Raw genomic sequence first — 14,262 nt, 5'->3', positions numbered from 1 at the left:
GAAACCTCGTCTTTACTCTGAAAACTCCTCTGATGCTTCATTTTCAAAACAAATCTACCAGGTGGGACTTAAGAATCACCAGATAATAAATATAAAAAGTAGTTTTTTTGTTTGTGTTTTTTAATTATTACTTTAAGGTCAAAGGTAGTTTTAGGAAAAAAGGAAAAAATCTATCCTAAAGTTTATTCCTGAATTTTCCCGTAAATTTTCTTTGGTTGGTTTCTTTGATGTTAATTAATTTGCATATAACTGAGGGAATTAAAGGTTTTCATTTAAAAAGAATTTAGCTTCTGTTCACATAACACACACACACATTAAAAAAAGGTCATTAAGCCCATTTGGTCCTTTTGAATGCTGCGAAGTTTGAGTATAATCGTGATTCACTCACTCTGAGTAATAACACTCTTTAACTAGTGTCACTAGTTCTGGTTACTAGTTGTGCTCACTCTGGGCTGAGCCACCAGGATCAGATGGAGCATCAGCTCTGTTTCCTCTCTGAAATCCCTCAGCAGCACAGCGTTTGTCCTCCATCTAAAAATAGTACCAACCACACACACACACACACACACACACACACACACAGAACCGCAGACGGCGACACAGCGCCTCCTGCTGCTAAATAGGATTCTATAGATTCCGTCACATTTGATTTCATCTTAAAAGTCTTCCCTCTATATTTGAGGTCCGACACCACTGTGATCAATGATTTCAACTAAATTGAGATATTTTTATTTTTATTTTTTTAAATAAAGCCTAACATGACTTTAGAGGTAGCTCCAAATAGGCCGATCACTAAGACCAGTCCACAACTAGTCCTGAAACCAGTTTGAAACCTCACTAAAGGAATCCTGAAACCAGTCTCCGACTAGTCTAAAACCAGTCTCTGACTAGTCCACAACCAGTCTCCCAGTAGTGTAAAACCAGTCTCTGACTAGTTCTAAACCAGCCTCCCAGTGGTCCAAAACCAGTCTCTGACTAGTCCTAAACCAGTCTCCCAGTAGTGTTAAACCAGTCTCTGACTAGTCCTAAACCAGTCTCCCAGTAGTCTAAAACCAGTCTCTGACTAGTCCTAAACCAGTCTCCCAGTAGTCTAAAACTAGTCTCCCAGTCTCTGACTAGTCCTGAAACGAGTTCTAAACGACTCTAGAGCGAGTCTGAAACCAACGAGTCATTGACGCCAGGATTTGATCAGTCACTGAAACTGTCCAGGGTTCTGGTAAAACGGGTCGTTGTCCTGTCAGACTGTTTCAGGCGCAGGAGGAACAGCGCAGCGTTCAGGTGGAGAAGGTGAAGGTGGAGAAGGAGCTGAGGTCCGAGATCAACTCGGCCAAGCAGGAGGCCCAGCGGCTCCGCGAGCTGAGGGAGGGAACCGAGAACAAGCGCAGCCGACAAAAGTACGCCGAGGAGGAGCTGGAGCAGGTGGGGGTCGCTGAGTGGGGTCGCCGGCGCCCGTGGCGCCGAGCGGCGGCCTGATATCTGCCGTCGTCCTCAGGTCCGCACGGCGCTGAAGCAGGCGGAGCGGGAACTGGAGTCGCGAGCTCACTGGGCGCCGCCGGACACGCTGCAGAAGTGGCTGCAGCTGACCCACGAAGTGGAGGTTCAGTACTACAACACCAAGAAGCAGAGCGCCGAGAAGCAGCTGCTGCAGGCCAGAGAGGGGGTGAGGAACAAAGAGCCTCAAGCCCCAAGTCTTCCACTGCTAGTTGATGATGGTGATGGTGAAGGTGGGGGTTGTGTTTCAGGCGGAGAAGATCAAGAAGAAGAGGAGTTCTCTGTTTGGGACGTTCCATGTGGCTCACAGCTCCTCGTTGGACGACGTCGACCACAAGATCCTCTCTGCCAAGTGAGTGACCTCTGACCCAGAACCGTCCCCAACCCCTCACATGTACCCGACTGTAACCCACAAACTAACGCTCACCGACCAGAACCAGCCTCTGGTCCAGATTTATCCATGGGGATGTTTCTGAATGGTTGAAATACTTCGGGGGAACCAATCAGACGCCAGCAGCTTCATTCAAACAGACTTTGACTCGTCTGGTTCTGATGGAGCAGTCACCATCAGAAACTGGTTACCGTGGTTACCTGACGCGTCATTGACCCCGCCCCTCAGACAGGCTCTGGCCGAGGTGACGGCGGCGCTGAGGGAGAAGCTGCACCGCTGGCAGCAGATCGAGTCTCTGACGGGTTTCTGTCTGGTCAACAATCCTGGTCTGGGAGCGCTGGCTGCCACCCTCAACCTGGACCCGTCCTTCCTCGGCCTGCGACCTCCGACCCCGCAGCACCTCCTCCTGTCGGACGACCTGGACGACATGGACGAGGACATCCTGTCTCCTGGGACTCTGCAGTGTAAGACAATCGGGAAGTTGCTTCTCTGCTTCACAGTAACATTCATCTTATAGATGATCTCTAGATAAATGTTCTAACCCTGCTGGAGTTGATCAACTCTGTGTTAGTTGATAGTGTCAGTTTTGTTAATGCTCTTAACAATAACAATCCCCGGTGAGCATCATTGCCCTGTGGTTGGTATAAATGGTTACTATTATTTGCTTGTGGTTGTTGTAGAAAACATTTTACCAATGAAAACCTCTAGTTTCCCTAAATGACCTCTAGTTACCATAAAATGACTTGTCCTTATAAATAATGACCCCGAGGTACGTACCATGACCTCTGGTGGCGGTTTAATGTCTCTGGATCCAACTAATTGTCACTGGTTAATATTTCTGGTTGTAATAAATATCCCCAGGTTACCGACCTCTAGTTCCCAAATATAACCTGTTTCCAGTAACCAAGATAAACCTGTAACCACCAAATGACCTCCAGTTGCCAAAGTACATCATTAGTTCCCAGCAGTGATTCCCTGGTTAAATGTATTGGCTTCTAGTTATTAGTTAAGACCTCTGGTTACCATTATTCATCACTGGTTACTATATTATACTGAAGTTTAGTTACCAATCATCACCTTTAGTTACCAGGAATATCCTCTAGTAACAGTAACTGTAGGATTTGCACACAGCTGGCTCCTAAACAGAGATGTTGCTCTGATTGGTCGATTCGGTGTCGCCGACACGCCTCACCCCGAGACGTCTCACCCCGAGACGCCTCACCCCGAGACGTCCACTCGGAGCTCTACGACGACTTTGTGCTTCTCCTCGGTAAATGTCTGACTACACCTCTGCCCCGCCCCCTCTCTCCTGATTGGCTCCCTCCAGACGCAGCGTGGCAGATGGACCGGAGAGTCAGCGACCTCTGGCCCCTGAGTGCCATCTCCGACACCCAGTCGCCATGGAAACAGTCTGGTCTGCTCCATAAACCTTAATCCTTTTATTTTTAATGACGACTAAATGTTGTTTAATGTTTTCCTATTGGATGAAGGGCTTAAATGTCCCCCTCACCCCGGGAAAGTTTAGCTCTCGCCTTGTTGAAAATAGTTTAATGAGGTTCCTCCGCAATAACTTCTGAACTGAAAAAAAATTCCCCGAAGCGTCATGGCGCCCGTGGAGCTGAGACTCAAAATGTTCCTGACGCTTCTCGAAAAGGTCGAAAGTCACGAGTGATCAACGCTCTGAACTGTTCCAGGACGCCTCGCAGAAAATACAAGAACTACTTGTTTGGTTCCATTACAAAAACAACCAACAGCTCCAACTAGTGGCCTGGCATGCTCACTACATCATTTTCAAAACTCTGCATTTTCAGTTCAAACATTATCGTGTAAACAAACCCTCAAAACTCCTGGTTTTCATTGCATTGAGTCATATTAGATGAGCAGGTTTGGTTTTCTAGAGCAGACTCATCGTCCGTAGAAGTATTTTTACCTTTCAGGTGGCAACCCTTAACATAGCGTTTAGTTTTCTCGCTAATATCGACTGACACGCTTGTTGCATCTGACAGTTCATGTTTTGATTTTATCTGTAGAACTGAAGGATTTAATTGGCAAATGTCTCCGAATCACGCAGCAAAACAATATTGGTCCTTGATCGCCTCTCCAAGCATTGCTCAAATGATGTGTCCATGAACGCCTCTCAAATGTAACCGACCCAAACTGAAGAGTCAGTAAATGCTTCCATAGGACAGTTAAATTTACATGCAACAGAATTTTAAATGTTCTTGAAAGAATCACCAAAATCTTCAAGATGACACGGTTCTGACGCTCCGAAGTGTCCCTGAACGCCTCTCCATGTTCATTTACTCATTAAAGCTCCTTTCTGCATCGTTTGATTTTAAACTTTTCCAAACATGTATAGTTTTAATATATGTTTGAATGGATGAGTTATTTAAATTCAATTTTTAATAACTAATAAATGAAGTGTTTACATTTTTTTTTCCAGACAGTTGCTGGTGAATATCGACATTTAAAAACCTCCGATGTGGTTTAATGTGAAGCTCGACCACATGATTTATATCATTTACATAAGCATCATCCCAGGCGTAACTCCTCCTCCTCCTCCTCTTCTTCCTCCTCCCGCAGCTCCCAGTCTGATGCCCCTGCGACAGAGGATAGGAGACCCTGCACTGGCGTTCAGCTCGCAGAGGTTGGTAGAGGGGCGGGGCTTCTGCACGCCGTCCCGCCCTCCCAGCTGCCGCGGCCGGCAGAATCGCAGCCGCTCCATTGGCCAGCTGGAGTTCCTCCCTGTCCCCTCCCCCACCCTCTCCTCCTCTCTGTCTCATCCCTCCATCGGTCCCTCTTCCCCCCCTCACCCCCCCGTCCTGTCTTTCTGTCCTCCGCCCTCTGTCGAGGGCTCCGCCCACTTCTCCGCTCTGCTCCTGCGCTCCTCCTTCTTCCACTCTGTGGACGCGTCGTCCGGCCTCCCGCCTGCGGGGGGCGCTGCGAGCGGCCAGAGGCAGCGCTGTCGCTCCGGCAGCTCCGGGTATCTTCCTCTGCATGGAGACGTTTGTTTGTTTGTTTGTTTGTTTATTAACAACAAACTAACGCGTCTGCAGCCTCGCTTAAGAAAAAAAAATTCAACATCCGCAGTTTTTACTAAAAACTAAATAGTCGTGCTGCTCCGGAGGTCCGATCGGAGAGTTTAAAAGTTTTACCAGATAGTTTGAAACAAAGTTTGTAGTTTATTACTAACATTGTCAAGATGATTTTAAAGAAGTTTGAATTCACGCATTTTTTTAAAAACACTTTACAAAGGTTTTTTGAATTTTTCTGAGCTCGCATTCCTGACTTTACTCTTTCTAAGTGTGTGTGTGTGTGTGTGTGTGTGTGTGTGTGTGTGTGTGTGTGTGTGTGTGTGTGTGTGTGTGTGTGTGTGTGTGTGTGTGTGTGTGTGTGTGTGTGTGTGTGTGTGTGTGTGTGTGTGTGTGTGTGTGTGTGTGTGTGTGTGTGTGTGTGTGTGTGTAACTATATTGAGACATGTCCCTGTCGTTTTCTCTCAGGGACATTATGAACCGGTCAGATTCTGACTCCGCCCTCCCGCTGTCCCATAGCGAAACACGTGGCCTGTACAGCTCAAAGCCCCACCCCCTCAACTCCAGGCTCCTCCCCCTGCATGGCGCCAGCTCCGTTCTGAGCGGAGGAGGTCTGGAGAAGAGCTCCAGCCTCTGCGAGCTGCGAGGAAGTCCCGCCGCCGTCCTCAGCGCCTCCTGTTCCACCCGCTCGCTCTGCGTCACGTCAGACGGCGCCGCCGCCGATGCTCCGGCCGTCTTCTCCTCTTACGCCTCGTCCAGCTCATCGGGCAGCAGCAGAGGGGCGGGGCTTCAGCCGCCGGCCAGGAGGAGCCCCGTGGAGGACGACGGAGGCGAGGAGAGCGAGTCGTCCGGGAGCCGCCGTAGAAACGCTTTCAACAAGATCTTTAAGAAGAAGCAGGGCCGCCACTGAGCCGCCGCCACAGAGTCCCACCGGGACGCCACGGAGCTGCCACCGCGCTCAGCCAAGCTTTTCACTTACCTCTGCACACCCGGTGGCTCCTGAATGACCATGCACCTGGCTCTTAAAGGGCCAGGCCTTGTTTTCCTCCTAAAACTGCTGAACTGGACTCAAGACACGTTTCATACGACGGCTCCTCATCTTCAGCGTGACGGCGTCACCGGCAGGAAACGCGACTTTTCTGAACTTCATTGCATCTGTTTCGTTGGTGTTTGTTTTTTTAAGATATATGACTGTTTGCTTCGGAGGCAATCCGACGTCACGATAACCGGACCACCGAACTGCAGCCTGACTGTGATGCATGATGGGAACTGAACCGTTTCCGACGTTTTGACGTGTGGTTTAGTGTTTGACGAGGTGTTCTCATGGCCCACTGAGCTGTTTGGTTTTAGTTTGGTGAAAATCATGTTTGTCTTGAAATCACTTTCTAATAAATGTTAAATTAACTTACACCTTGGTTTGACAAACTGGTGTTGTGTTCAGGTGCAGTTTTAGAAAATCAGTCAAAACGCAGGAGGAAGTGTCACTAATTAACAAAATGACCGTGGAAACCATTAATATAGAGTATCCGGGCGTGAGCGCAGACTAAAGTGTGCTACGAGAAGTGGAATATTAGTCACACACACACACACACTTCTGACTGACACTGCCGGTGGTGCGTTCACTGACCTCTGTTGACTGGGAAATCCACCCGAGGGAGGAAAAAACTTCCAACCAGCAGGTGGCAGGACTGAATCATCGTGGAACAAGTTGACTGTAGAGTGTTTCTGCCTCTTCTCCTCCTTCAGAACACTGCCCCCCCCCCCCCCCACCACCCACCCCACCCCGCCTTCCTCTTCCTGCGCTCGGAGGACAAACTGACAGTTTGAATAGAAACTGAGATATTTGAAAAAAAATGCCTCTGAAAGTGATGAAAGTCAATAACGGAAGTGAAACTTTACGAAACATCCGTAAGCACACACACAGATGCGCGTGCATCACTATAACATACAGATTTATATACAGACTATTCCAATATTTGCAAAAAGTTTTTTAATGCAATTATAATTCTGATTATATAATATTATAATCAAAGCGGCAAAACATCCTAAAACTGTAGTTTTTGTAGAAGTGTTAAAATAACTGAACCTTTCTGTGATAATTAAACTCTTTGCACCTGGAGATGTGCAGAAATACACACATGTATCATGTACAATAGATATCAAAGAGCAGAAGACGAGCAGCAAACAAACAGAAGTGATGAACATGTGACAGAACATGAGCTACGCTCTCTCTCTCTCCCTCTCTCCCTCTCTCTCTCTCTCTCTCTCTGTATGAGTGGAGGTCTCTCGCCCTGCGTCCTGACTGGGCTGCTATATTTAACTGCAGGCCTGCTCGCGCTCCTTCTCACACACACTCGACAGAGACGAGGCGTAGAGCGACGAGCAGCAGGATGGAGGTAAAAACTTCTGACTTCACTCTGGACCGCCGTCTCGTCCTTGTTTGTCTCGTTTGTTGTCGTTTGTTGTTGTTCTGCTGCGCTGAAGCTTGAGCGAGAGCCACACAGATGATGGATCATGCGGAAGCCGCCAGAGACGACTTGTCGACCTCTTGGTGAATCGCAGCCCAAACCCAGATGTAAAAGCTGCGGGTGGGGGGGGGGGGGGGGGGGTTGCAGGGAACCAAACGGCTTCATGGTGGCGTTCAGGTCTTCATTCGCACCGAATCGATTCCACCACCGTCTGCGTGACGTGAACAGAAACCGAAGGAAACCCGGTAATGTTTCCAACAATACAGCCAAATATCAAACGCTTCACGTTACGAGGAAACGTTCCGCTCGCGTTGAGACGGGCAGCAGGTGAACTTTGGTACAGCTGCAACAAAACGGTAACGTCAGTCAAATGGGATAAAAGTCAACGGGTCAACAGGTCAGGAAGCCGATTGGCTCTAAAATAGTGACGATGAGGAGGATTTCACCTCCGAGACCGAAAACAACAACTCAAGAAGAAGAACGATCCCCAGTTAAACTCATCGTCTACGATCAAATAAGGAATAACCTCATTCGGAGAACCCAAAGAAATCTGTACGAGATGAGATGGAGAACGGGCAAAGACCACCGCATGGAAAGAGGGACACGTCTGAAAAGCTGCAAAAACAACCAGCGTCCGTGAACACTTCGGGAAAAAAGTCTGTAAACGCTTTAAAAAAAACAAACATTGTTCATAACCACTCCCCCTTCAAGAAAATCCTCGAGCATTTTTAAAACCATCGTCTGAAAACACTCCTCCAGACCATTGTCTGGTCACGTTGTGTCTCTGTCGTAATTCAAGGTGTCGTTTCAGCCGATGTTCGGTCGTCTTCCTGTTGCTTCTGATCAGATTTATGTTTGTGTGTTTTCATGTTTTTCACTTGAATTAGTTTCAAAGTAGTGAGAAAGTCCAGGACGTTGCATCTCCTCGGCACACAGTCGCTCATGTTACATGTCCACCACAGCACGGCCACAGAGGCTGACCTCTGACCTCTGAGCAGTTTAAATGGCTGCCCCGCGGGTCACTGCTCTACCTGCCTGAGGTCTTCGGGCGCTGGGCGGGCAGTGGCGGCCTCGAGGTCGAAGAAGCAGCGTTGGGATTGGGAGTCTGTTTGACAGGTCACCACTGTGGGACCCTGAGCATGACCTTTGACCCTCGGCGCTGCACTGGCAGCCCACCGCTCACAGCATGTACCGTTAAAGGTTAACTATGAGTAGGACGGGTTCAGAGAATTCATTCTGCCAACGGGATCAATGAAGTCTGCTTTCGTCTTCCTGTGGATCAGTGGAGTGGTTGTGTTTGAGTCCAAAATGTTATTGGTTCGATTCCCCCTCTGGTCCCTGTCAGAGTGTCCTTGAACCCCTGATGTGTCAGGGGCAGCTGGTCACTGCAGTGACCGATCGTATTGAAGTGACGTTCATTAACCATTTCAATGTGAAGTGACGGAGGGTGAGTGGACTCCGCCCATCCTCTCGGGGAAACGACATCCATAGTTAAGCTCAGCGGTGCATGCTGGGAGCGGCGGGCCGGGAGCCTTTGGGGCAGAGCACACTGCCGACTTGACAGCAGTGGAATTTAAATAAAGTCTCTAAACTGCCGCAGCCACTGTGGACCGACACTGGTTTCCACAAGTGGTCCGAGTCCGTGTTGTGATTTCAGTTAGTTTGTTTAAAGCTGCTCTGTTTCGCTGCATCCGGCCCCTGATGATGGCTGATGGTGTTTCAGGTTGTGTGTCATGCTCATATTGTCTGTTGTTTGGTCATTTTGGCTTTGTTCTTTGGACTTTTTCTGATCATTTTGTGTTTATTTCATCTTTATTTTTACGTTTCTCTTTATTGAATTTTTGTGTGTCGTAGTTATTTTGTGTCACTTTAATGTTTCATCACAGTTTTTCTTTTTGGTGGTAGATTTCTCTGCTTTCTTTGTTATTTGGTGGTTTTTTTCTGGTTATTGTTATTCGTTGTGTCTCACTGTCATATTTTCTCTTCACTTTGAGTCTTTTTTAATCTTCTTTGAAAAAGTTTTTTGTTTTATGCAAAAGCTTTCTTAACATTTCATCTCTATAAGAACAGCAAGTGACAAAAATGAGGAACTACTTTCGCAAGGTCTTGAACCATACACACACACACACACACACACACACACACACACACACACACACACACACACACACACACACACACACACACACACACACACACACACACACACACACACACACACACACAGGAAGTGGTTTAACGGTTGTTTTTCTTCACTCTGCTTTCACTTTTTGAGTTTGATTGCACTTTGCGAAAAGTGTGTGTGTGTGTGTGTGTGTGTGTGTGTGTGTGTGTGTGTGTGTGTGCGCGTGCGTGCGTGCGTGCGTGTGTGCGCGTGCGTGCGTGCGTGCGTGTGTGTCCCCTCCAGGCACTGTGATTTCATTATCTGGTGAATGTCAGCAATGTGAACCCTCCCATTGGAATGGACATGGATCAACTCCACGTCAACAGCTGTGTGTGTGTGTGTGTGTGTGTGTGTGTGTGTGTGTGTGTGTGTGTGTGTGTGTGTGTGTGTGTGTGTGTGTGTGTGTGTGTGTGTGTGTGTGTGTGTGTGTGAGTCAGAGCTTCACAGTGCTGCTGGACTCTCAGAGACCACAATCAGATTGTGTAGTAATTCTACAACACAAAAGGAACAACAGATCCACAACTGCTTTGTGCATCTTTGTTTTTCTGTATTTTCTCTTGTTGATTTGTGTCTCTGTTGTTTTTGTGTGTTGCAAATGTAACAATAAGCCTGAAACTGACCTAAAACCAGCGTCAAGAGTCACAACTTGTCATGAGATAGTAGTAGAGAGAAATCTAACCCGAAACAAAACGGAGACGAGTCAAATGTTCGGTTGAATCTGGTGAGAAATGTCATCTAAATCTAGTCTCAAACTTGCCTGAAATCAACTTAAAGCTACATTAAAGTTGGTCTGAAATATTGCCTGTCTAAAACCCCCCTGATGGCTCCGCCTCTTTAAATTGGTCAAAATCCCAAAAATTAGATCCAAAACTCGAATAAACCTGAAAAAAATAACTCCAATCCAAAACAAGCTCTGATGTAGTTCAGCTCGTTCATCTTTGTAACGTCACCTGAATCCACCCTGAACAACAGTGAGACACACTTCCACTGATCCACAGGCAGAACATGTTCTTACTCTGGTTTGTTTGTTTTTTTGTTGTTGTTTACTTTGTATTTGGAGGAGGAGGCTCCACGTCGGCCCTCCGTGTCTGAACTGGCTGGAAGATTCAAGTCTCCTGCTGCCGCCAACGAAGCCGTGAGTCTGAGACACGCCGGCGTTTAGACACGTCCCGTCCTCGCGGTGCGTTCAAACGTCATTGTGCTGTGGTTTTTACAGGACAAACCTGTGAGACGACGACCTCCCCGCTCGCTGCAGCTCCCCAAAGCACAGGGCGACCACCAGGAGGTGAGGACACCCACGAGGAAATGAAATGAGACACAAAGAGAAACAAACAATACAAATACATCACATCTATTGTGGATGACATGAAACAAAAACTACGATATGTATGTGTCAGTCTGCAGGCGCCACGTCTCCACTTCCTTCCAACGTGAAGAGAAACTCTGCTCTGATCGAGAAGCTCCAGGTGAGACTGTTCTGTCCCCTACTGTCTCCTACTGTCTCCTGCTTTCCTCCACTGCCCTCTCCTGTCCCCTACTGTCTCCTACTGTTCTGTACTGCCCCTTAGTGTCCGCTACTATCCCTTACTATCCTCTGCTGTTGTCTACTGTCCCTTGTTGTCCCCTACTGCCCCTGTTGTCCACTACTGCCCCCTAGTGTCCTCTACTATCCACTACTGCCCCCTGCTGTCCTCTATTGTCCACTACTGCCCCCTGTTGTCCCCTACTGTCCACTCCTGCCCCCTGTTGTCCTCTACTGTCCTCTGCTGGTGTGGACACCATTACTATGACATCACTGTGACGTCACTCTGTCTCCATACAGGCCAACCTGGCTCTCTCTCCTTCAGCTCCTCCAAAGAGCCCCGGCTTCAGGCTGTTGCCCCCCTCCTTCGGCCCCCCCTCTCCTTCTGCCCCCGCCCCCACACCAACATTGTCGGCCACACCCACCAGTCCCACCGCAGCTTCTCCAGTCACAGAGGAGGGCCCCGCCTCCTTCGAAGCCCCTCCCACTGCAGCAGAGGGGGGCCTCCTGCTCAGCGTCAACAAGGTGAGATTGAACGGTCGTCATGTGACTTTCTCACCTGTTCAGCTGTGACATCATCAGGCTGTCTCTGCTCCCATTGGTCCTCCCTCTACAGGGCAGAGCTCGCCATTCCATCCGACGGCGCCCTCCATCCCGCCGCCATCGAAAGTCCAGCTGCGGAGACGAGGTCAACGACACAAATGATGCCACAGACACACAACCGAGCTCCACAAGAGAAGGAGGAGGAGAGGAAGAAGAAGAGCAGAGACAATCAGATGCTTTAACGTCTCTGCACAGAAACAAGTCCATCAAAGAAGACGAGACAAAGAACAGTGACGGCAGGACGGATAGAGAGCGCCAAGAAGGCGGAGCTTCATCAGAGCCGGAAGAGAAAGAGAAGGAGGAAAAAGAGGAGGAAAGTTCAGAACAGATCCAAAAACATGAGGAAGACGGGATAGATGGCACAGAAAAAGAAAACAACGAGGTGTTTACACAACACATTCACAAAGACACAAAACAAGAACACAGAAAACTACAAAAACACAAAAAACTATAAAGAAAAACTAAACATTTCCAAAGAGACTCACAAGAACTATGAAGGGACAAAAAAAAAAAAACAAGAGACACAAACCAACCAAGATATACAAAACAAAGACAGAAAAAACTTAAAAGTGAAAAAAACATAAAGAAAAACTAAATAACAAAAAAAAGACAGAAGAAAAGTACAAGACACAAAAAACAGAAACAAAAAGAAATGTGAATGAAAACCAAACAACTTTAAAGAGGCAAAAACTACAAAAAAAACTAAAAGGTAAGTGACAAAAAAGAATAAACCACAAAAAGGTACAAAACAACCCCAAAGAAAGACTGAACATCCAAAATGTGACACAAAACGACAGAGATGCAAAACAACCACAAAGTCACACAAAACAACCACAAAGAGACAGAAAAAACAAACACGAAGAAACAGTCATAAAGTGAAAAAGAACAACCACTGAGACACACAACAACCACAAAGTGACAAAAAGCAACCACAAAGAAACAGTAAACTACCATAAAGTCACATAAAACCAAAACGTGACACAAAACAACCACAGAGACATACAACTACAATGTGACAAAAAATAACCACAAAGTGACACAAAGCAACCACAAAGAGGCATACAACATCTACAAATTGACAAAAAACAACCATAAAGAAACTGTAAACAACCACAAAGTGACACAAAACAACCACAAACACACAAAACAACCACAAAGAGGCACACAACAACTACAAAGTGACAAAAACAACCAAACAACCATAAAGTGACACACAACAACCACAAAAATACACTAAACAACCACAACGAGAGACAAGACAACCACAAAGTGACACAAAACAACCATAAATAGAAACAAAACAACTACTAAAGAGACATACAACTACAAAGTGACAAAAAATTCAACTATATAGAAAAAGTAAACAACCATAAAGTGATACACAACAACCTCAAAAAGACACTAAACAACCACAACGAGAGACAAAACAACCGCAATGCTCACAGGTGTTCTGACACGGATGTTTGTCCAATAGGAGGCGCTACACTCAACCCGATGACCTTTCAGACGCCCAACTGTCCGAGCCCCTGGAATCCTGCGAAAGAGACCCTGTGGCCGAGTGCAGTCGTGGAGGAGGCGGAGCTCCTGTGCTGACCGGCACAGTGATGATGTGCTGGCGAGAGAGGCGGAGCTTATCCGGGGGCCAAGTGGAGTTTGTGTCATTGAGAAGATAATGGGACTTTTTATGACTTTTTCCTGATGTTTCGTGCCTTTAAAGCAGCTGAGTGCAAAGTGTCAACATTCTCAAACAACGTCCACAGCTGGAGAAGCTTTTCACAGCATTTAATAATAATGATAATAAATTGTCCTTAAAAAGCACTAATAGGAGATTTCTACTGTTTTACGCACACAAATAAAAAATAACAAACAGTGGTTTTGTGGTCTCAGACACACAAAACCACCCTGCTGTTAAGTGTTTCTGCAAGCCAGTGAAAACCTGTGTGTGTGTGTGTGTGTGTGTGTGTGTGTGTGTGTGTGTGTGTGTGTGTGTGTGTGTGTGTGTGTGTGTGTGTGTGTGTGTGTGTGTGTGTGTGTGTGTGTGTGTGTGTGTGTGTGTTGTAAGCAGCAGGTGAACTGTATCCAATACCTCAATCTAATTCAATATAATCCTATTACAGTAATCGTCTTATTAAGAAAAGCATCCTTAATCAAAAACATTATTTATTTGTGTGTTTAAAATATGTAGCAGTTACTGTAACTGCTACATATTTTAAACACAAATAAATAAAAACATTTTTTTACCACTGTTTAAAGTGCTATTTAAAACATTATAAACTAAATTAAAAACTATAACTGTGACATTAAATGGATAATCATTTTTGATTTCTCTGTAAACCGTAATAATTCAAACTGCACTGAAAATGGTCCAAAACTCTTTTGAGTTAAATGATTTTTGGCGACTGTGTGGCTGCCCTCACATGGCAGAATGGAGTTTGTCCTTTTTGTCTCTCCTGCTTGCTCATGTGGAACTGTAGAGTTTTTCTGTAAAAGTGCCTTGAGACGACTGCTTTGTATTTGCCGCTATATAAATAAAACTGAAGCGATTCAACCACGAGGAGATGAAGGGGTTAAAACTGTCTGGGTACAACAGG

General features: G+C 46.6%; 2 protein-coding genes across 7 annotated transcripts in view; both read left to right on the top strand.

The window, feature by feature from the left end:
- LOC308121810 (stromal interaction molecule 1-like) overlaps nt 1-14,262 on the top strand; it is a 39,659-nt gene that overhangs the window by 14,263 nt on the left and 11,134 nt on the right. For 4 of the 5 annotated variants that reach the window (XM_080483327.1, XM_080483326.1, XM_080483329.1 and 1 more), the window contains 7 exons: nt 1,242-1,419; nt 1,493-1,660; nt 1,743-1,843; nt 2,111-2,346; nt 3,210-3,296; nt 4,466-4,529; nt 5,383-6,324. In XM_080483327.1, the coding sequence (XP_080339453.1) occupies nt 1,242-1,419; nt 1,493-1,660; nt 1,743-1,843; nt 2,111-2,346; nt 3,210-3,296; nt 4,466-4,529; nt 5,383-5,824 (1,276 nt within the window). In that variant the 3' untranslated portion in view covers nt 5,825-6,324. Of the gene's footprint in view, nt 1-1,241; nt 1,420-1,492; nt 1,661-1,742; nt 1,844-2,110; nt 2,347-3,209; nt 3,297-4,465; nt 4,530-5,382; nt 6,325-14,262 lie in introns of those variants that run through there. The other variant, XM_080483330.1, reaches the window with a different exon arrangement.
- dub (duboraya) lies at nt 7,172-14,225 on the top strand. 2 transcript variants are annotated; one of them, XR_013936133.1, is made up of 8 exons: nt 7,172-7,310; nt 10,607-10,681; nt 10,763-10,831; nt 10,944-11,012; nt 11,369-11,593; nt 11,685-12,053; nt 13,146-13,826; nt 13,876-14,225. XR_013936133.1 is itself a non-coding variant. In XM_080483960.1 (7 exons), exons 1-7 carry the CDS (start codon nt 7,305-7,307, stop codon nt 13,167-13,169), a joined length of 837 nt encoding a protein of 278 aa, XP_080340086.1. In that variant the 5' UTR covers nt 7,172-7,304; the 3' UTR covers nt 13,170-14,225. The 2 variants fall into 2 exon arrangements, 1 of the variants encoding a protein (XP_080340086.1); XM_080483960.1 differs by having other exon boundaries at nt 13,146-14,225.

Source organism: Lipophrys pholis (assembly GCF_963383615.2).
Source record: "Lipophrys pholis genome assembly, chromosome: 16".
Classification (NCBI taxonomy): Eukaryota; Metazoa; Chordata; class Actinopteri; order Blenniiformes; family Blenniidae; genus Lipophrys; species Lipophrys pholis.
This window is presented reverse-complemented; position numbering and strand designations above follow the sequence as displayed.

What these genes read in the sequence shown, in the direction of transcription:
- dub (XM_080483960.1), top strand. An exon ending in CACAGGGCGACCACCAGGAG is followed by an intron (nt 10,832 to 10,943) that starts GTGAGGACACCC and finishes TGTATGTGTCAG; the next exon opens with TCTGCAGGCGCCACGTCTCC. An exon ending in TCCTGCTCAGCGTCAACAAG is followed by an intron (nt 11,594 to 11,684) that starts GTGAGATTGAAC and finishes CTCCCTCTACAG; the next exon opens with GGCAGAGCTCGCCATTCCAT.